Below are 22,418 nucleotides of genomic sequence, written 5' to 3' on the forward strand. Positions count from 1 at the left end.
TTTCCTCCCAGCACCGTGCCCTGCCTATGAAGAGCCTGGGCAGATACTGATACCATTTATGCCTCTGCATGGAACAGAGTTGTAGGATGGAAAAGGGACTGCCTGGGTCAACAAAAAACCCAGGCATTTGGCACCATGGGAGTCTTGGAAGGAGTAGTGAGATAATCAACTGGAAGAAGCAAGGCCTCTGTAGTGGACAGAAGGGTTTGCCTTCTGCTGCGTCTCGCTGCTGCAGCCTGTCTTGAAGATCTGTGTGAGACGACAGTGGCTAGAGGAGGATGATGATGATGGTGACGATGATGATGCTTATTATTATGCAAGAATGTTTAATTTTGCATGGCAGAGAAAGCCTGGAGCTGGATGCTAAAACATAGACCCTGAAGACCATAACATAAACTCTTAGACATAGTAGAGTCTGAAAGTGTCCATTAAGGGTCAAGTATTAGTTAACTTGTATCTTTTTTCTTTATCCACTTCAATATATAATCATAGTATGCTCTGAGTTGGAATGGACTTTAGAGATCATCTAGTTCCAACCTGCTGCCATGGGCAGAGACACCTTACACTAGACCAGGTTGCTCAAACCCCATCCAACGTGGCCTTGAACACAGCCACATCAGCTGTGGCTCATGGGGCAGCCCCAGTTTTTCTTGGGCACCCTGTTCCAGTGCCTCACCACCCTCACAGTATAGAATTTCTTCCTAATATCTAATTTAAACCTACCCTCTTTCAGCTAAAGCCATTACCCCTTGTCAGGCATGATTTGCCCTTAGTGAAGTTGGTTGTCACCAATCAGCTCCTTACTTCTTATGTGCCTCAGCATAGTTTCCAGGATCTTGCCATGAATAGAGGTGAGACTGACTGGCCTGTTGTTCCCCAGATCTTCCTTTTCTCCCTTTTTAAAAATGGGGGTTATGTTTCCCCCTTTCCAGTCAGTAGGATCTTCACCGGACTGTCAAGACTTCTCAAATATAATGGATAACGGTTTAGATACTTCACCTGCCAGTTCCCTCAGGACCTGCAGATGGATCTTATCAGGTCCCATGGACTTGTGCACCTTCTGGCTCCTTAGATGGTCTCAAACTTGATCTTCTCCTTCAGCAGGCAGTTCTTCATTCTATCAGTCCCTGCCTTCACCTTCTGTGATTTAGGCAGTGTGGCTGGAGCTCTTGCTGGTGAAGACCAAGGCAAAAAAGTGACTGAGTACCTCAGCCTTCCCCATGTCCTGGGTGACCATGTCTCATGATTCCTTCAGGAGAAGGCCCACATTTTCCCCGATTTTTCTTTTATTAATGATGTGCCTATAGAAGCTTTTCTTGTTGTTTTCGACATCCTTGGACAGATTTAACTCTTTTAGGGCTTTAGGTTTCCTAACCTGATCCCTGGCTGTTGGAAATTTCTCTGTATTCCTCCCAGCCTACCTGTCCTTGCTTCCACCCTCTGTAGGCTTCCTTTTGGTGGCAGAGTTTGTCCAGAAGCTCCTTGTTTATCCACTCAGGCCTTCTAGTATTTTTGACAGACTTCCTCTTTGATGGGATGCAACACTCCTCAGACTGGAGGAGGTGATCCTTGAACATTAATCAGCTTTTCTGGGCCTCTCTTCCCTCCAGGGCATTATCGTGAAGAGGCCAAAGTCTGTCTTCCTGAAGGACCAGGGTAGTGAGCTTGCTCCTCATTGCCCTAAGTATCTTGAACTCCACCATGTCAGGGGCACTGCAGCCAAGGCGGCGCTTGATCTTTACATTCCCCATCAGCCCCTCCTTGCTGGTTAGAACAAGGTCCAGCATAACCCCCATCCTCACTGGCTCCTCTGTCTCTTGGAGAAGGCAGTTACTACCGACACATTCAAGGAACCTTCTGGGTTGCTTACAGCCTGAAGCGTTACACCTCCAACAGATATCACGGTGGTTGAAGTCCCCAGTGATGACCAGGGCTTGTGAACATGAGGCTGCTCCTGTCTGTCTGGTAAAAGTGGGATAACTTATGGAGATATGAAAACATCTAAAACTTGTGAACATTTTGTAGAATAATTCTTACTTGCTGCTTCTAAAGAAATTGATTGCATGTGCACCTTAGGGCACTGCTTTAACATGGAAAGCTAGTTAAAATTAGATGCATGGAAGTCATAATGGTGAGACTACACCGGGGTGAATGAGAAAAGAGATGTTCATCAGATTCTCCATCAGGTACCCCAGCTTTATATCTTCACATCAAGACAGAGAGAAGCACACTGCAGGAAAAGGCTTTGGAAGCCTTTGGGAGAGAAATGAAACGTGTATCAGAAGGCAGTTAGAAAAGGGAAGGAAGGAAGCAAGGAGGAAAGGAAGCAAATCAACTAGCAGATTCACCAGATCTTCTGGAAAAAAAAATCACCAGAGGACTCCTTATGGCTCAGGACTTCAATTATTTCTAAGGGGAGTGCTCAGGAGCTCTGCTTAGCAGGAGACTGGCCCGTTGCCAGCCCTGCCAGGACAGCAGGGTTCTGCACAGCTCATTCATCATGCAGAACTGTTTACCAAGGACTGACTATGGTGAGAAAGGCAGGCTTTTCTGCCAAAATCCTGCCATAGGGTGTCAAATCCAGGTATAATGAGCTTATTCTAACGCTTCTGTTACTCTGAGCTAGAAGAAAATAAAGAAACAAAAATAAAGCACCAAACTGCAATAGTCAAAAGTATTGCCAAATGAAAATAGATTTGGGAATCATTTGGAACAAATGCATGCAAAAAAATCATTAGACCTGTAGCGTATAATGATATTCTAATGGCAAAATGAGAGAACTACAAGCAAGAGTTTGAGTGTATTTTTGATAAAGCACTCTATACAATTTAGATAAGACTGGGAAAAGCATCATTGCCAGGAACCTGAAGAAATAAAAAATACTTTAAAAATAAGAGGTCTGGAACCCAGAAGTATGTTTCCTGGACATTCAGGTCTGAGTTGATAGCAGTCTACAATGAAAAAACAGAAAAGCACACACATAAAAAAGTTATTCTTAAAGTAGACAAAGGTGATATGATATTGTAAGGGGGAAATGGGAAGCAGGAGCTGCAATTCAGAACAAAGCAAAAGCAGCATTTCTGATACTCATAAAAATGTTTTCTTTAAAGAAAGGCGCAGAAAAAGGAAGCCAAGAATAAAATCTCCTTCAGAGAAAAATTAGCTTCATATGAGAAATTAATATGTCTGTACTTGGTTTATAAAAAATGTATTGATGTCTATGATCACATTTTTGCCCTTCAATTATATTTTGTAATTACTAATTTCTGAGGTCTGGTAGCAACACTGGCTTGTTGAATGCAGGCTGGTTTGTATATTGTGTGTATCCAAACTCCTCTGGCCCCAATACAGCTCCGCAAAAGCTATGCCAGTCTAACAAAGAGGAAAATCGGTTCTTTTTCTTGGAAGGCATTTCTTCAGCACTTACATATTATTTGGGATCCTTTCCATTTGTTATCTTTCAAGTGAGAAAACAAAACAGAACACATTGCCCTGGAAATCTCACGCAACTTTAAATTTAATTTAAGTTTGAATGTTCATCTAGTGAACTGCCTTCATTTAACAGCCAGCTATTGTTAACATGATAATCAGTGTGAAAAGGTATTATTGCCCTCAAAATGCAACAGTAACTGAATCCAAGAAGAGAAAACCAAACCAACCAAGCAAAATAAACAAAAAAAAAAATGAGAAAGGAGAAAGAAGAAAGAGGAGAGGACAGCCAAGGCAAGGCGAGAATGAGACAAAACAGGAGAATATAGCGAAGAAAGTGTAAAACTCTCCCCCTCACAACAAAATGTCTGGTAAACTGAACACCTTTTAGATCATTGAATACCAGTTGGAAGGGACCTCAAGGATCATCTAGCACAACCTTTTTTAGCAAAGCATGACTTAGACTAGATGACCCAGCATACTGTCCAGCTTCATCTTAAAACTGCCAGTGTATTTACAGGTCTGCTCGAAAGCCTGCTGTGGTGAACTGGAGTCTTTCTAGGCAACAGATCAATCCCTGTGGTCAAATTCTGCCCCTGAGTGAAGTGGCTGAGGGTAACTGCACCAGGAAATCTGTCCCACCCCTGGGGCAGGGAGGAGAGGGTGTAGCGATATGTGGCCCCAGAAGTTACTTCCTCCAAGCTGGCTAGCAGTGAGGCGGCCTTAAGCAGGCTACCATGACCTCTGAAGGCAATGTACAGCTCGAGTGACACCACTAATGTTCTTAAATGCCTACTGCATTGCCCAGAGGTACCTTCTGCCCTTTTAGAATGTTGGACCTCGATCTCCACCATTTTATTCTCACCTGGAACCTGACGCCTTTGAGTTACTCTCTTAACCCATGCCCAGCTCAGCTCAGGTTAGCATTTCAGCTCTAGGAGCACAGTTGCTCCTTCACCCCCACTCATGCATCACACTATAATCTCCATTATAAATTTGTAGTATCTTTTAGACCTGTATATGTCAAACAGACTCAATTAAAGTAACTTAAAGTGCACACTAAACCATTTTATTAGGGATGGAACTATAAATAGAATAACACTGGAAAGTTGTTGGTATATATAAACCCACCAACTTGCAGCTAAATTAGCTTCATTATTAAGCACCTTCTCTGCTGACAAGGTAATCTTAATATATACTGTATTATATATAGGTGCTGACTGAATTATTAAAAGATACCTTAAGAAAGAAGCAATTTGTATTAAAAGTCTAAGGCAATAAAGATCATAGGGATTGTAATGAGAATGAAATTAATATGGGGTTACAAAAGGAACAGAAATAGAAGTACAGCTGTATCACTGTAACAGAGATTGCGGAGCAAATGTGTATTATTTAAGAACCATTATGTGATGATGTAATTAAAGACTCTTGTAATGTGTAATAACAGACAAAATAACAAACCAAATTAGTTTTATGTGCACTCTTCACCTTCCAAAGTTTGAGTCTGGTGTGCTCAGCACTCTGAATAATACAGTAATGCACACTGAAGTCTTTTCTTGAAATCTGGGGTATGTATCAGCAAAAGGTAATTTCCAAAATGCAACTTCACACTTCCCATGTACATTGAAGAGTTAGAAGGTAGATTTTTCAGCTGTCTATATGACTTCTTTTTCATTAATGAAGTTGACGTGAAGGAGCTATATTTAGACACCTAACGTAAAACTGGCCTATCATAATCTCACTGTCATTCTTATGAAGATACTCTAGCAAGGTGCTTGAACTCTCTCATTGCTCTATTTCGGGGGGGGGGGGGGGTGCGGAGCTGGAGGAGGAGGGGAAGGGCATGCTTATATTCCAGAGGCAAAAAACCCCCACCATTCCCAAAACCCCCTGAAAAGGGTGAAACGGATATTCATCCCGTTCGTTTGGAAACGCAGGGGACAGAGAGGGGCCAAAGTGCAAACTGCCACCCATCCGCATGCCGAACCCTGTGCCGGCAGTGGGCATCGCGACCCTGGTAACTCCCGTGGGTAGGAGGCGGCTGGCCTTCAGGGCCCGGGTAGCCACCGTACACCTGCGTCCCCTGCCGGGCTCCGAGGGCAGCGGGGAGTGCTCCGGGATCCTCGCCGGCACCGCTCCGCCCGGGATGGCTTCCTCCAGCCACTGCCGCTCGCCTCCGAAGTTGGAAGCCGCAGGCGGGGCCACCTCCGCTGCTGAAATACCGGGATGAGCTCAGAGGGGTGGCCGCGATCCGGGAGCAGCCGGAGCTGCGGAGAAAGGGGCGGGGGGCGGTGAAAGGCATCGTGAGTTCGCCTAGTGAATTTTATGCCTAAAACGCGATTTCTCCGGGTGTCTCCTCACTTTCCCCCAAACGCCTCTTAAGACAGTGAGTCACGGCGCAACTCCTGAATTCCACCTCGCAGTCGCGTTTCACAAAGTTGAGGGAACTACTGCAGCGTTTCTTGCGGGACAGCGCGGCAGCGGCCGCCCGCCCTGAGCGGGTCCTGCCTCCGGGCCGGGCGTTACGGCTAAGCATCACCACCGGTACCAGTCCTGTCAGCGCGGCGGGGCTGCGGTGGCTCCCTCGAGCCGAGGGTCCCCTCTCTCAGCGAGAAGCCCTAGGGCGGGTGGCCGTGAAAGGGGACCACCGCCCTCCTCGCCGCCCGTCCGCATCCCCTCGCGTCCCGCCACTCCACTCCGGTTCGGTCCGGTCCGGGCAGACTCACCCCAAACCGCGCCGAGGACACCGGGGGGCGGCAGCGGAGACGGCGGCAGCGCCGCGCCCCTCCAGCGGCGCCGGCCCCGGGGGGCGCCGGCCGCACCCCTCCTCTCCCCGCCGACCCGCTCCCTCGCCCCGCGGAGCCGTCGCTGCCCTGTCGCCGCCGCGCCCACCCCCCTAACCCGGGCCGCCGAGCCGCCGCCTGCCGCCGCCGCCACCGGGCCGCACCGGGCCCTTCCCTCCCTGGGGCCGAGCGCCCCCTTCCCCGCCCCTGCGCCAGTGCCGGTGCCGGTGCCGGGCGGGGGGCGGCGGCAGCGAGGGAAGAGGGATGAGGTCATCCTCTTTCCCGGCGTCAGTCAGCTGGGTGGTGGCGGCGGTGGGTGCGGGCGGAGGCGGGCGGGGAGGCGGAGGGAGGCGGCGTGCGCTGCTCCGGGCAGCGCTGCCCTGCCTGCTCCCGGTTCGGGCAGACCGCGGCGGCGGCCCCGGCACCGCCGGCCCTCGCGGAGGCGGCGGCGGGGCGGGCGGGCTGAGCGCAGCTCCCCGCAGGCAGGCGGCGCTGCGGGAGCAGCCGCCGCGAAGGAGCCGCCCGCGGGCGCGCAGCCCGGCGCGAAGCGTGGACAGGGGACGCGGGGAGCGGCGGGTCCGCGGCGGAGGGCGGGAGGCAGGAGGCGAAGGAGGAGGAGCAGGGGGAGGCGCGGGATAAAGGAGCGCTCACTGCTCCCGCTTGCTCTCCGGCGGGGCTGAGGGAAGCATCATGGCCGCGAAGTCGGACGGGCGGCGGAAGATGAAGAAGGGCGGCGAGGTGGCGTTCACGCCGCTGCAGAACTCCGAGCACTCGGGTTCCGTGCAGGCGCTGGCCCCGGGGCTGCCCTCCGGTGCCGGGCCGGGAGGCGGCAGCGACGACGACGAGGCGCCCGGGGGCGGGTGCTGCAGCGGCAGCGGCGGGGACGGCTCGGGCGGCGGCTCCCGCTGCTGCTGCTGCTGCTGCTGCGGCGGCAGAGGTGGAGACGGCGGTGGGGGTGGCGGCGGGGGCTCCCGGGGCTCGGGCGGGGGCTCGTCCTCCTTGTGCCTGCGGCTGGGCCGGGAGCAGCGGCGCTACTCGCTGTGGGACTGCCTCTGGATCCTGGCGGCTCTGGCCGTGTACTTCGCGGACGTGGGCACTGACATCTGGCTGGCGGTCGACTACTACCTGCGGGGCCAGCGCTGGTGGTTCGGGCTCACCCTCTTCTTCGTGCTGCTGGGGTCCCTCTCCGTGCAGGTCTTCAGCTTCCGCTGGTTCGCTCACGACTTCAGCACCGAGGACAGCGCCGCCACCGCCCCCGGGCACTGCCCTGCCGCCGAGAGCAAGCTGCTGGTGAGCAGCAGCTCGGCTGCCGCGGACATCGACGCCGCCCGGCCCTGCACGCCGCAGCGGCAGGCGTCCACCGCCAGCAAGAGCAACGCCACCAACAGCAGTACCAACAGCAGCAGCAACGCCGCCGGCAGCGGAGCCGCCGGTCCCCGACCCGGCAGCGGCAGGTCGGCGTCCTGCGCCTTCTGCATCTGGCTCCTGCAGTCGCTCGTCCACATCCTGCAGCTCGGGCAGGTTTGGAGGTGAGGAGCCGGCCCGGGGGCCTGGGCCCCTCGCCGCGGGGAAGGGGAGCGCGGCGGCGGGAGGGACTGCGAGCTGTGGCCGTCGGTCTCCTCGGGGTCCTTCCGCGGGGCAGCGCTCCCCGGGACAGGACTCGGGGGTTTCCGGGTCCCCGCGGGTCCGGTGGTGGCCCCGGGCGCGGAGTGTTCCGCCCCGTCGAGGGGGGCCCCGCCGTGTCCCCGAACGCACTATGCCGCGCGAGTCTACCGCCTCCCCGGGAGGGGCCCGAAACTTCCTGGGAAACCTGCGTGGGGGAGAAGTAAATAAAGGGAGCAGGCGGGGGAAAACCTTGTGCGTCTCCCGGTCTCCTCACATGTGGCCAGGACAGAGTTGCCGCCAGCGGGGAACTTCACTGACAGTGAAGAGTTTCCTTCCAGAAACTGTTAATGAACAGCCGTTGCTGTGTTGCGATGTACACAGCTGCCTGTAAATATGCTCCTTGCTATGCGTGTGCATTTTGTCTTGTGTGGTGTAGTAAAGAAATGTCTTCTACATCAACTTTTGAGTAGCTGCTCTCAAAAGCATCTACAAGCGATGTGTGCTATGGAAAGGATGTGCTGGAGTAGGCTGTGGAAGGCACTTACTGAAAAGGGAGGTGACGTCACAGTTTACAAAAGTAATGTTTTCCTTTATTTTAAGCATATTTCCAGGAAAGATTCATAGGCTGAATGCCCTGCAAATACATTTAGTGCTGCCTGAAAAGTGCAGAGTTCAGAATGCACAATGTATAACGAGTTCGATTATAGCGGAATAGATGCTGTGTTGAAGAAGGTCATAGAGTGGGACAGTGCACTAAGGTAACATCTGAAAATACTTCAGGTTTTCTTCAGAAAGAGAATTCAGAAGGAATTCTCTCACGCTTCTGTTTTGTAAACTTTTCCCTCCCTCCCTTTTCCCCCCTCCAATTAGTTCGTAAGAGTTTAATTTGTTGTTACTCTCTGCTTCTAACTCTGGTGTTTTTCATCTCTGTCCCACCGTTTTGGACAGGGCCTGGCTTTTGCTCAGTTAGCGCAGTCTCCAGTACAGCTCAGTTCTGCTTGTGGACTTTAAACATCAAGGAATCCAAGTGCTGCTAGATAATAGACTGAAGATCCTGGGATGCCATAACTAAGTATCTTTCACTTTCTAAATTTGTTGGTTTATTATAACAATTACAGTTTTCTAAACTTGGAAAACTAACTTAAAGTTATGGGTGTGCTCAATATTAACTATGACATGACTTTAGAAGAAAACATGATTTTGAACTAGAAGTGATGCTTTGGTGTCGATCTTGAATGCTTGCATCTTCCTCTAGGCTATACCCCCGCAGCTGAACACAAGTTAAATTTAGGAATTTCTGGACGAGATGTTTTTTATCTAATGTTTAGTCCCAGTCCTGCAGAGACAGAAAAGTAGGTACAGTGGCTCAAATCGTACATAGAAATTCATGCTGATACTCATTACTCATCCATATAGAAGACAGCATGTATCATGCTGGGTGGCACAGAACAGAGTTTTTCAAAGTCTGGCATCATGACTGTATTGGCAAACACAAAGAGCAGGGCTTTGGGTGGAGCAGGGTGTGATCTGATACTTTACAGCACTTCTGTCAGATGAGGTGCTTGGGATTTAAAGCTCTCCAGCTGCTTGCTTTTTGAGGAAGCACAATCTCTTTTAACATAATATTTCTCCTTGCAGGAGCACTTAGTCCTCTATATTTAAAGCTATCTGAGCCTCTTTTGATCATATGTAGCTTTTCTTCATCTTTTATGTGCAGTAGTGTAAAACTACCAGAATATTAAATTGACAAGGCATGCTAGGACGTTATATATGTTTTATAGTTTGGTTTTTTTCAGTGGAACAGAGCCATGGAATTGTTTGTCTGTCAGTAACTTAGTAGTTTTTATTTGCAGTTTTCCACCAATATGCAAATTATATGGTCAGTTGTATGCAGTCTTGCATATCAGTACTTCATAATTGATTAAAGTCACTTCATATTAATCATTTAGATAACTTTAGTAGTCAGTAACTTAATAGTTTTTATTTGCAGTTTTAGGTATATTCTTCATAAGGGAGAGCCTTTGGAGTCATCTAATAATCAGCACCAAAAAGGAAAGGTCACAACAAACTCTGAGAAACTCTGTACGTGTGTCAGAACTAATGTGATCTCTGCAAATTTTCTGGAAAATACTGTGTCTCTTTGAACACTTAATAGTCCAAAACTTCCGCTCCACAGTGTAACATTGGCACTGGCTTGAGCAAGCGGCTCCTGAGCATTCAGGCTGAAGAATGACCAGAAGTGCTTCCCAGTTGCATGTGTTTGGAGACTAACACCTCCTTTGACGCAGCTGTATATTGAAAGCCAGATCATTGAAATTGATTATGTGTTAATTTTAACTAAAATGTGCTAATGGGAAATGAATGAGGTCTTTAATGTGGCATGGAACAATGCTGGAAATAGGCAATCTAGCATTACTAAAACAATTTTTGCCTGAAGTGTAAAGAAGGGGAGCTGCAGGAGCAGCTAAGCTGCCAATCAGTTCTGAATAAAAATGTATCTTTTTTTTTCTTTTGAAATTGACCTAACTTTTTTTTTTTCCTCCCACAAATTTTAGAAGACTGATTTCTTCCATTCTGAAGAATAAGCATATAAATATATATTTTTTTTTCCAGGGGCTCGGATGTTCACAGACTTCCTGATAACACTCTCCCTCAGTTAAAATTCCAGTGAAGTCTCTGAGGAGTTGCTTGCCACAGCTGAGTGCAGCTACTAGGTCTTTGTTGGCAGCTCATTTCATATTAAAATATGATCACCTGCCTTTAGAGAGAGTTTCAGATACATATCCTTTTCCATACTTCCATTGTGTTCTACTTGGGCATGGAAACCACACTGTGGACACCATTCTACCAAATAGGTGCTGTGAGAGATGTGGTTTATTATTAGCAGACTCTGGGGAGTGAAAAGAAGACATAATGCATGGTGTCTTTGCATTCCATTGAAATTAATAAAAAGGCAAAGGATGCTTTAATTTATAGTCTGGAAGGATTATGTAGAGCTATATGGGCCAGTAGGATTCAGATGAACTATTGCCCTTTGAGCCTGGCATCAAAATATGTAACCATGCCTTTGGGCATCCCTTTGATTCATTTGGTTTCCCAGGCTTAGCCCTGGCTTTCACATTTTGGGGATAGCAGGACTTGGTTACTGGATGTAAGAGATAACAGTGTTCACTTGGCATCTGTGGATGTGGTTTATGTCCTTGACAGCCTTTTTTCTGGACAAGATTACTTCGAACTGGCAGAATGCGAGAGCCGTGCTCCTGAAACTGGGTGAAGAAGTCCTCAGAGACAGCCCTCGAGGAGAATGGGTTGTGGGAAGTTGGGCGGGCAAGAGAAGGAGATTGGAGGGCTTGATGATGCCCATCTTGTGGTCTCTGGAAAGCCAGAAGCAGCTCCCTGAGACAACTGTTGTACCTTGTAGGGGAATGGCATGAGCAGGCTGCCTTGGTGCTCAGGGTGCTTGGAGGTTCCCTTGGAGGTGCTTAGCTGTCATTTTGTCTGAAAAGCTGCAGTAAAGTGTCTGAAAGAGAACAGTCAAGTTTCTGTAAGCAACACGGCCAAAGGAAGGGTGAATCATTTGCAAGGGCTGGAAATTGCTCTTTAAAATTATTTCTGGGTCGCTGAGATGATACTGAGATGATTAAGTTGAACAGAGTGAGTGGTTTTGTCTGAGATTTACTAGCTGTGTGGGAATCCACCTGGAGAAGGTGGAAGAGGTGCCAGGTTAATTACTGGCCCTTCCAGGTGGCACTTGTCCAGGGCAGGTGTCTGTTCCAAAGTGGGTTTGTTTCCTTGAGAAGTGATGCTATGATTTATCTATATCTGTTTATGTGTACTACTAAGAAATCATTATCTTCCTTCTCCTTCCTTGTTCTTATTTGGAAGAAACCCAAAGAGTTGGAGGAGTGTTGTAGAGGTGATGCTGGATTCTGGAAGCAGTATGAGTTGCAGTCCCTCTGGTGCCCTGTGGAAGTATTTTTCACAAAGCTGGACCATCAGCCGAAGAATTTGCATTGCCTGTGCTCATCGCTCATAAGTTTCACCTCTGCAATTAGTTGATGCTCTTAAAATTTCCAAAAAAAAAAAAACCCAAAAGAAAAGGAAATGATGTTTGTATTGTGTATGAGAAGTCCTTACAACTTCCTCAGGTCAATACTGATAGAGCTATAGATATATATAGAGAGATAGATACATCTTAATAGATACACTATTAAGCATGACTGGGCCCTAAGCTGGGATTGTGAGCAAGGTAGTTCAAATTAACAAAAACATCATCAGGGTTTAAATCAGATCAGCTCCATCCTTAAACAGTGTCATTTGTTTTCACACTTTTGCTCTACATAGTGGTTTTGACACTTCTGTTCAGCAGTAGCGTAGGAGTTCAGTGTATTTAGGTGGTCAATAATTCCAGCTGCCATTGGACTTCACAGAGAGATGTGATATCTCAATCTGACATCAGTTTTTCTCACTGTTTTGAAATATGTCAGATAATTTGTCACATTGAGTCCAAATTTATGAATCATAGCCGTTTCCTAGACAAGATTACTGCATATCCTCCCCATCTGTCTCTTAGTGTAGCGAAATGCTACCACTCAGCAATACCATGTTTGTTTTATTGAGTTACTGCAGTGCCTGCATTAAAGTCCTACTGGCTAACTATTTTGCTTGCTGTGTCTTCAGGACTCGGGAAAGGTGATGGGCTGTCAAAAATAGGAATTAGAGTTCTCTTTTTTTCTCTTCCCCTCAGAAAGCAGGATTAGAAGGGGCAGTCCACCCTGTAGGTGTCCTGGCTACATTTTAATTTTGCTAATACACTCAGCAGAATAAATATTCTTTTTTTCTTTTTTCCTGTTTTTTTTTTTCTTTCTCCTTCTCCTGAAGACAGTGATATGCAGATGAAGGCTGTGCCTTTCAAAGTTTTTTTTTTTGAAACACAAAAATGAAGCTTTACTGTGTTAAAAATCTCTTACAAGTCTGCATACAAATCAGATTTGGTATTCGGTTTATTCTAATAACCTAAGCTACATGTAAAAGTTGCTGATATGTTTTAGAAGAAAGATACTGTACTTTAATAATTAACAAGGGTTCTTTCTGTAGAGAATATTTATCAGTTACATAAGTTTTCAGATTTTCAAAGGACTGCTTAAGCACTAAAATTTCTGGTTGCTCAGTTGGCTTAGTAGGAGAACTAATACTTTATACACAGAATGCTTTCTAGAAACTATATATAGGAAGAATTTATATTTGGATTTTTCCAAAACAGTGGAAAATCTATATGATTTTAAGGCTTGTGTTTTAGAGGATTTCATGTCACCATCTGTAGATATTATTCTAGAGTTCTCCTATGCAATGCAGGAATGACTCTACATCCATGCCATAAATTCAAAGAAATGTTTCACATTCTAATTTGCTTCTAAATGTTGTAAACTTGCAGAAAGTTCTGGTAACCATATGAGCTTTTTTTGGCTAAAATTTCTGTGTTACACTGGTGAAAGTGTTTAGTGCTGAAAGGTCAGTTTGCATGTCCACATCTCCTGTGGGAAAGCAAGAAAGCATAGCATCATAGCACCATCTATAGCTTCAGTTATCCTGCTCCATATCTCCAGGTTATTTGCATCACAGTTTATGGTGTTTGGAAGAGTATTCTCCTTGGCAGCAAACTTAGCCTTAATGTTTGTCCATAAGGACCAAATTGGCTGCAAAGATACAAAAGTTCTAGTAAAACTAAAATGAAATCAATACCTATGTCACTTATAACAGTGTTATCTCGTCTTCCACCTCTCTTTTCCAATTAAGTATCTTTTAATGTACAGCAGATGAATCACAACAGTGACTTACAGTTTCAGTAAACAGGTTGTTTGGGGGGAATTTATCAGGCACAGACAAAATCAATAGCTCTTTGCTTGTATTTCAAGGTATAGTGGAAATCTGTGGTTGCTAAAGTATATTTACAGAGTGGTGCCATTTTTGTCTATTTTAGCACAGCTGTCAGTTGTATACTTTGTGTCAAATAGACATATAGGAGTGGAAGTGGCAAACAGGCTATAAAGAGACTGTTTTGATTTGCTTAGTTTTTAAAATGAAAGGAGGCTGATATGAAAGAGAACATGAGGGAGAACTGAATGGGCATATAAAAAGAAGCAGGTTCTGAAAAGACACATAAATACCTGTTAATCCTTTTACATTATGTACCTAAATCCCATTTATTTCCCTTCACCCACTGACCAAGATTATTTGAATAATTCTCTAAGTGACTGCTTGAGAGACTGGAGAAAGAGGCAGGAAAACAGAAGAGTTGTATGACTGGGCAAACTCACAGTGAAAATGTTAGATACACAGAGAAAATGTTAGATAAACTCTGCAGTGAGCAGTCATCTGAACAGTGATAAATACAAATGTGAGCTGTCAGGTTGACATCAGTTTAAAGGGAAGAGAGTACTCTTAACTATCTTTTCATAAATTTTAGAATTAAAAAAATAATAGGTCTTGGGTATATATTTTTCCAAGAGATTTAACCTGAATTTTCTGACAACCATAACCAGAATTATCATCTCCCTGTGGGCTCTGATTGCTGAAGTGGTTTCTTATCACTCTCCCTCTCATTCTGTTTCTTTCCCTGAATGGCTAAAATGGGTAATAATGTATTTTTTCCCCCAAGAGAAAATAATTCCTATACTATGTTATTATTTCCATTACTTTTTCTTTGACAACATGCTTGCGCTGTTTACTATGTTCATGGTGTAGGATTTGTATGGTGAGCCATATAAATCTCTTTGATTGGCAGGTATAATCAGTGGGGGTGGTTAACGCTATCAGTTACAAAGGATTTGATATCACGAGTTGCAGCAAATGGAGCAAGACTGTTTTGTGGGGTGTTTTCAAAGCAAGTTTGGCAGCCAATGATGTGTCAACAAAAGTAACTGCTAAAATTGGAAGGTGTGACTTAGGCAAGACTAATGTACCAAGGACTGGTACCAGCTGCTTTAGAGAAAGATGCAGATTGTTTACGGTGAATAAAAAGTGAATTAACCTACAGATGGAAGGACAGTTTTCCTTATCCCTATCAGCTGCTATATATCAGATTGATTTCTCCCTTTAAGAATGAAGGTTAGCAGTGCCAAGGTTTTTGACATTGCTCTTATGGGATGTTTTCATGTAAACACCTGATCTATTGTAGGATCCTGCCAACTTCTTTGCATGGTGCTTTTCCATATGTGGTACATAGATCAGTAGCTTAGTTTCATCAGGTCCTGGGAAAGTACTTTGTAATATCCAGCACTAGGCTTCATATCTCTATAGAGAGATCTATACATGCATAAGAAAATTACAAAACTCCACTGTGCTGATGCTTTAAGGGTATAATAGTGGCTAGTGTAAAATAATAAGCTTTATGACTCTAAATGTGTGGTCTTTTAGAGGGGTACAGGTGGAGTTGTGTCTTTTCTTGTTTTTCTTCAACACTAATCTTTATATGCTCACTTTATATGGAAATCTTTCTGTGAGCCAGGTCTAAAACAAGGCTTAGCTCCACAAAGCAGAACTTAGATGTTCTTCAGGCATATAAACCTGAAAATATGATCTAGAAAATTGTGCTGAGTGGTCTTGTTAGGAAGTTTCTTGAGGAACTTAAATATAACAGACCATAATGTTCGACTTCAGAGTGTCATAAAGGATTTTGCATTTTGGCTGTGCCCAGAACCTCCCTGGCACACACAGGCTGATTTCCTATTTCTCATTTAAGCACATTCCAAACCAGAAGCTAGGCTGGAGTGGCCCCAAAATCCCTGAGTGGATCCAGTTGGCAAGCATAGTTTTAACCTGCTTTATGAGCAATGATGAGCATCTTAGTGATGAGATCCCCGACAAATATTAGTGACTCTGCCTTTTTTTATTGTACTAGAGAAATGTCCCTTGTGATTAGAGTATTTGCTCAGATTTTAGATCTGAGTCCACTGTCCTTTCCAGCTGTGAGGGCTCAGATCCCACCTCCCTGAGAGCTTTCTGAACTGAGGCTTAGGTTGGGGATATAGTCCTTCCTGCTGGAGCTGTGTCATCGTGCTGATAGAAATGTCATGTGTGTGACACCAGCCAGGAAGACCTAGTACTTAGGGCCTTGAGATGGGACCAAATACAAATTAACCTGTCTTTTACTGTTTAATTAATTTTTGTTTCCTGCCTTTTAACCTTATTTCTCTTATCCTAAAAGTACACCACCATTATCTCTATTTACAAACACTCATTCTGCATATATAGTGTGACCACAAACAACACCGTAATATAGATCTACACAGTTAGCTTATAGATACAGATCTATAGTTTTATTTATAGATCTACATAGTTAGCATAGCTAGTTACAGGTCTACCTGGTTAGCTTATGAGAGTAGCTGTAGATGTCCTGAATCAGCTGAAGGGTTGGTTTATTCATTTTCTAAATCAGCCTTTAGCTGTCATATGCAGTCAAGCTCAGAAAAAGAGGAAAGATGTTTCTGATGTCACTCCGATGAAAGATATTTGTGTCACTCTGTAGCTGTTTCACCCTTTTCCTCTGCTGTCTGTTGCAAGAGTGAATTAAACAAAAAAATTAAAATTGCTCTGAGTTGGTGGCCTGTAACATTTTTGTGTTTGATTTTTATCAGTGTATGCAGCACAGTTTTGTGGCTGAAATAAAACCTCATCTTCATGTCCCAGGTTCTTGTGTCCCAACTCACCACAAGCTCCACAACAAGTGGAGCCCAAGTTTTCAGCATACATAATTTTGATTCCCTTTTTTACCTGCCTGAGTTTCAGAAGTGAAGAACTACATCTCCCTTTACTGTCATTGGAGTGGAGATTACTACTTTTTTTTTTTTTTTTTCAATTATTCTTTCCTTAAAAGGGGAAGGAGATTTAAAATGACTCAATTTGGACAGTCAAAAGCAGTTCATAGAATCACAGAATAGTTAGGGTTGGAAGGGACCTTAAGACCATCTATTTCCAACCCCCATACTTCTGAAAATGTCATCCTTTAGTTACACAGTACGTATTTGAAGTCTAATTTTTTATGGATATTCCAAAATTTAATTTTTGTAGTATACTTTGAGATACTCAGCTGGAAAATGATCTAGGTGGGAACAACTCAAAATTATCGTTTCAATACGCCTGTCAAAACATATTTTAAGTTAAACGTGTTGAAAACATGAACATCTCTCCACAATGGACATAATTGTGATATTAAAGCAAGATTTTAATATTTTTAAGGATATCTTTCCTCAAGGGTTTATGCTATACAGCTTAAAAAGTTCTGTCCTTCACCCTGTTTCCTTCACTTACCCACATTTGCGGCTTTAAGAATCCCATGTGCTCTGGAAAAAATAAATGGCCTGGGTAACAAAGGTTAGGAATTCTTTTAAACATAGTGAAGGTGCTAGAATCAACTTTAGCCCAAAGCTTCAAAACGCTGGACATTTCAGCTTCAAAACCACTGACTTATTTGGGTGGCAGCAGGTGAATATGGTGAGTGCCACACATTTCCAGGAGTAATGGTGAAAACTACATTCAATACAGAATTATTGGAAAAAGCATGAATGTAAACAGAGTTCATAGTATATTAAATGAAGATGTTCTGTAAGTAAAGACTGGGCAATTAAAGAAGATTTACCCAAGTGAAGCCAAATACAGCACAGAGGATAATTAATGTGGCTGAGACAACTCAATAATAATGGCTTTGAACTTTTACAATAGTGCATTAATGCATGTGTCAAAAGGAGGGATTGCATTTACAATCAACAACCATTTTTTACCACACAGGTTAATTAAGAACTCATGATAACAGAGTATGAAAATTGCCTTTCTGAACTAAGGGCAGTTTAAGTTAAGTTGGTCTTTAAGTATCCCATTCTTTTTTTTTTCTCTACCTAAAAAATAAAACTTTGGAGATGTATGTTCTTCTGTAACCTGTCCTCATTCTGTTAGTGTCACCTCTGTGGCAGAGCTACTCCATTAATGATCCAATTGGTTTAGGAAATTAATTAATTAGTGGGTATGTTCTCTGCATGGCTGGATTAAATCAAGAGGGCTGCTAAGAAAGCTAGCAAAGAGTTCAAACCAAGCCACCCCCCCATCAATCCATAAGTTTATCTCTGAAGAGGCTGCCTAAGCCCCTTGTAGAGCCTATTTGTGTGTTTAGATAAGCAGAGCATAAAAGCCCAGGAGCTGAGAAGGCTGTAGTTGAACTGGATGTTTTCCATTGTTACCTTCCCAGGTTGGATTTGTTATAGAATCATGGAATCATAGAATAGTGAGGGTTGGAAAGGACCTTAAGATCATCCAGTTCCAACCCCCCTGCCATGGGCAGGGACATCTCACACTAAACTGTATCACCCAAGGCTTTGTCCAACCTTGCCTTGAACAACTCCAGGGATGGGGCATTCACAACTTGTTACTCAGATGCTGCCAGGTAGACTGATAACCTGGGAACTTGCGCTTGTTTTATGAGTTTCGGGGGGTTATACAGTGTAAAAGAATAGAGGGAGAATGCTGGTGTCATGATCAACCTGTGGTTTGGGCAGTGGGTGTTCCTTCACATGGGAATTGTCTCAGACAGCCCTGAGGAAGTCTTTAATCTTTGTGTCTCCCTTACTCTTCCAGTGAAATGCATTAGCATCTTCCAGCCTCACTTGTGTTGGTAAAGTGGTAAACTGTTTGGAAGAAGGATTTTGTTCTGTTCCTTTGAAAACTTCCTAGCACAGCAGGAGGCTGATACTGTGTGCAAGTTTTAGGATGCTTCTGTAATACAAGTGATGAGGAGCTGCTAGTACTTGTGGTTTAAAAGTGTGTTCAAATAGAGTGGTGTTTTTGAGCAGGTACCTTTGCTAGCTCATCTCAAAGTCAATTCCAGACATGGACTCAGTCCTTCTCCTTGAGTAGAACTCTTCCTACATTGGCCAGCTCTTTATTACACAGGGTCTGGATTCTGACAAGAGAGTCAACCCCTTCTGTGCTCCTAGCCAGAGCTTTTCTACAGGGCTAACATCTTTTAATAGGACAGGTACCAGACTTGTGGTATCCTACTGCTGAAGAATTCAGATTAATAAATTATCAATCTTATTTGTGGTGTTTTACAAATGAGAGATTTCCATAACAAAAATTGAAATGACACGTCCATATGTTCCTATTTAAGTATCAGGTACTCTGATTTGCTTTCTCTAAGTGCAGAAAGTATTGCATGGGAAGAACATTTTCAAAAATGTTGACTGTCAGCTGAATTAAGTGTATTTTAGTAATGACATAAAGAATGTTCCTAATGGATACTCTAAGTAAGAAATAGAGGTGCATTACAAGAAAAAGTATAATATTTCCATTTTTGTTAATATAATGCTATGTCTTAAATGATTTTCAATTTCCATCAGATGATTCTTTGAGTTTTGAAACAATTGGCATTTAAATTATCAACTTGTATTAACACAGGATGTTTTCAATATCTCAGCAAAACATATATATATATATATATATACATATATATACCAGCACCTAGAAAGGAAATATGGCCAGTAGCTTTATTTGACAGCTAGCACTTATATAGGAGTCCAACTTAAAAGGGCACTGTTCATAACCATCATCATAAAAAAACCCTTACAAGTATGCTTTTGAAGTTCACTTATGAATTCAGTTTGGCTGTGTTAATGACTTGTGCTGATTTTTTGAGCTTGAGCTTTATCAGTGCAAATACTTATGGAAGGTGTATTTTAAGCCTGAGTACCAGAATATTAATCAAAACCTTAATTATATATTCAGTAGTAATATTCACAATTCATATGGGTCTTACTTAATTTCATTACTCATCCAGTCAGGGATCAGGAGCAATGACATATGATTTAAATAGCAAATTGTTTTGGATATTTCTAATTAGAAGGCACAAATGATTGGTTATTAAAGGAATTAACTTCAGCACCCCGAAAACTGAAGAATAACCTTGAAATAAGGATAAAATCAGCATTTGATATCTGTTCACAGAAAATGTATAGAAAGATCTGATCCATATTTAGTGCATATAAACTACTTGCAAATAATAGGAATATGGTTGAAATATGCCTTCAAATGGCATGACAATTCTTTGGACAATTCTTCATGAATAGCAATCTTAATGGTTGTGGGGAAGGAGAAAAGAAGACAGAAGGATTACTTACATTCGTTTGAAGTAATTGTTTTTGGTTCAAATACTGCAACTGTCAAGAGTGCATTTTATTGTGAGAACACGTCTTAAACTAAATAAATTCTAATTGATCATAGTGCAGAATGTGTTACACTGGGTTTATCTTATTATGTGGCAATCTGCCACTGCTTCATCTGTGTTTTCACTTCCCCATCCTCAGAAACCTGTGAAGACTCCTGTTGAGGGGGCAAGAGTTTGAGAAATGTGTCTGAGAGCTTGAAAGATCATTAGGAGAATTGGGTCCTTCTGCCTGTTCCTACTGTCACTCCATGCTCAAGTTAAGTGTCCTTTTATCTCCGCTACAACCCAAAGATCTTTAATTTTGTGATGCACCACTTTTGATGCCAGAGAAAGGCTGCTCTGTGGCTCCCTTGAAGCTGCATTTCTCTGAGCAGTATTGGGTTCTAGAGGCAAGGAAGCACAAAGCCATGGGAATAGTCTAGGAATCCTATTGATTGCTGTCACTGAATGTGTATGTATCTGTGATTTGTTACAAGCAATTTCCTGACACAGGCTGTCCCACATCTTATTCTTTTTTAGGTGAACACCATTTTAGCGTATAGACTTCACAAAGGGAAGAAATACATGAAAGAGTCAGGTAAAGTCTGGGAGCTGTCAGTCATGGGAATATCTTTTTTAATTTCCTTTTTCTCTTGGCAACTATTTTTATCATATTCAGGCATTAGCTCAGAGAGAAGTAATGTTCACTTCAAAAGCCACTTCCTCTTCAATAAATAATTCAGAGCCATAGATTGTTCATGAGGAAATATCAACACACTAGTAGTAATTTAATATACCGAGCAATCGCACTCACTTTAGCCTACAAATCATTTAAATAGAATGTGACAGTTTAGGGTCTCCATTTGCCCAATGGCATGTTGGGATCAAACTTGGCGAGTGATTGCAGTGTTCTCATATCTTCTGAAGAAGTGAATGAAAGTTGCATAATTCAGAGAGGATTTTTTTAATTATGTGCTAAATCAGAGTTTTCCTGCTTGCGTTCTGAATCCAAATTGTTGGCCAGGACTAGCTTTAGAGCATGGGAATATTTTCTCTCTTCTTTTTTAACTGGCATCTCACAATCGTGTCTCATTTTTTTAACTCATTGAACTATTATTTTGAAGCACAGTTTCAGTATATTAGCTACCTCTGCTTTACCCAGCGGGTGAAAGGCTGTGCCTACCCATCCTGAGCTGTCTGAGCCATGGGATCTGTCTGCTGAGGACAATTTTCTTTCTGGAAGTTTTAACTCACTGTCCATCATACTTGAAAAATCATGGCAGTCAGGTGAAATTCCCAGCAACTGGAAAAAAGGAAATATAACCCCCATTTTCAAGAAGAGGAAAATGGAAGACCTGGGAAACTACAGACCAGTCTCACCTCTGCGCCTGGCAGGATCATGAAACAGGTTCTCCTGGAAAACATGCTAAGGCACACAGAAAATGAGTTTGCTGGTGACAGCCAATGTGGTGTCACTAAGGGCAAATCCTGCCTGAACAATTTGTTGGACTTCTGTGATGGGGCTACAGAACTGATGGATGAGGGCCACGCAGTTGACATTGGACTTGTGCAAAGTGTTTGACACTGTCCCTCACAACATCCTTGTCTCTAAACTGGAGAGACACCAATTTGATGGATGGACCACATGGTGGATAAAGAACTGGCTGGATGGCCGCATGCAAAGAGTTGTGGTCAACGGCTCAAGGTCCGGCTGGAGACCAGTGATGAGTGGTGTCCCTCAGGGGTCGGTGTTATGACTGATCCTGGTTAGCATTTTTGTCTGCATCATGGACAGTGGGATTGAGGGTGCCCTTAGCAAGTTTGACAACAAAACCAAGTTGTGTGGTTCAGTTGATACGCTGGAGGGAAGGAATGCAATCCAGAGGGACCTTGACATGTTTGAGAGGTGGCCCAATGCCAGCCTTATGAAGTTCAACCACGACAAGTGCAAGGTCCTACACCTGGGTCGGAGCAATCCCAGGCACAGCTACAGGTTGGGCAGAGAAGAGATTCAGAGCAGCCCTGCAGAAAAGGACTTGGGGATGCTGGTCGATGAGAAAATGAACATGAGACAGCTTCAGTGTGCGCTCACAGCCCAGAAAGCCAACCGTATCCTGGGCTGCATCAAAAGGAGCGTGACCAGCAGGTCAAAGGAGGTGATCCTGCCCTTCTACTCTGCTCTTGTGAGACCTCGCCTGGAGTATTGTGTGCAGTTCTGGTGTCCTCAACATAAAAAGGACATGGAACTGCTGGAACAAGGCCATGAGGAGGGCCACTAGGATGATCAGGGGACTGGAGCACCTCCCGCATGAAGACAGGCTGAGGAAGTTGGGGCTGTTCAGCCTGGAGAAGAGAAGGCTGCGTGGGGACCTCATAGCAGCCTTCCAGTATCTGAAGGGGGCCTATGGGGA

At 44.2% G+C, this 22,418-nt stretch overlaps 1 protein-coding gene across 1 annotated transcript in view; it reads left to right on the forward strand.

The window, feature by feature from the left end:
* Positions 1 to 6,897: 6,897 nt before the first annotated feature.
* The window catches only part of XKR4 (XK related 4), a 225,546-nt gene continuing 210,025 nt past the window's right edge, over positions 6,898 to 22,418 (forward strand). Inside the window, exon 1 of the mRNA XM_065669369.1 lies at positions 6,898 to 7,741. Coding sequence (XP_065525441.1) covers positions 6,903 to 7,741 — 839 coding nt within the window. The 5' untranslated portion in view covers positions 6,898 to 6,902. The remainder of the gene's footprint in view (positions 7,742 to 22,418) is intronic.

The sequence above is a fragment of the Lathamus discolor genome, chromosome 2 (assembly GCF_037157495.1).
Source record: "Lathamus discolor isolate bLatDis1 chromosome 2, bLatDis1.hap1, whole genome shotgun sequence".
In the NCBI taxonomy this organism is placed as follows: domain Eukaryota; kingdom Metazoa; phylum Chordata; class Aves; order Psittaciformes; family Psittacidae; genus Lathamus; species Lathamus discolor.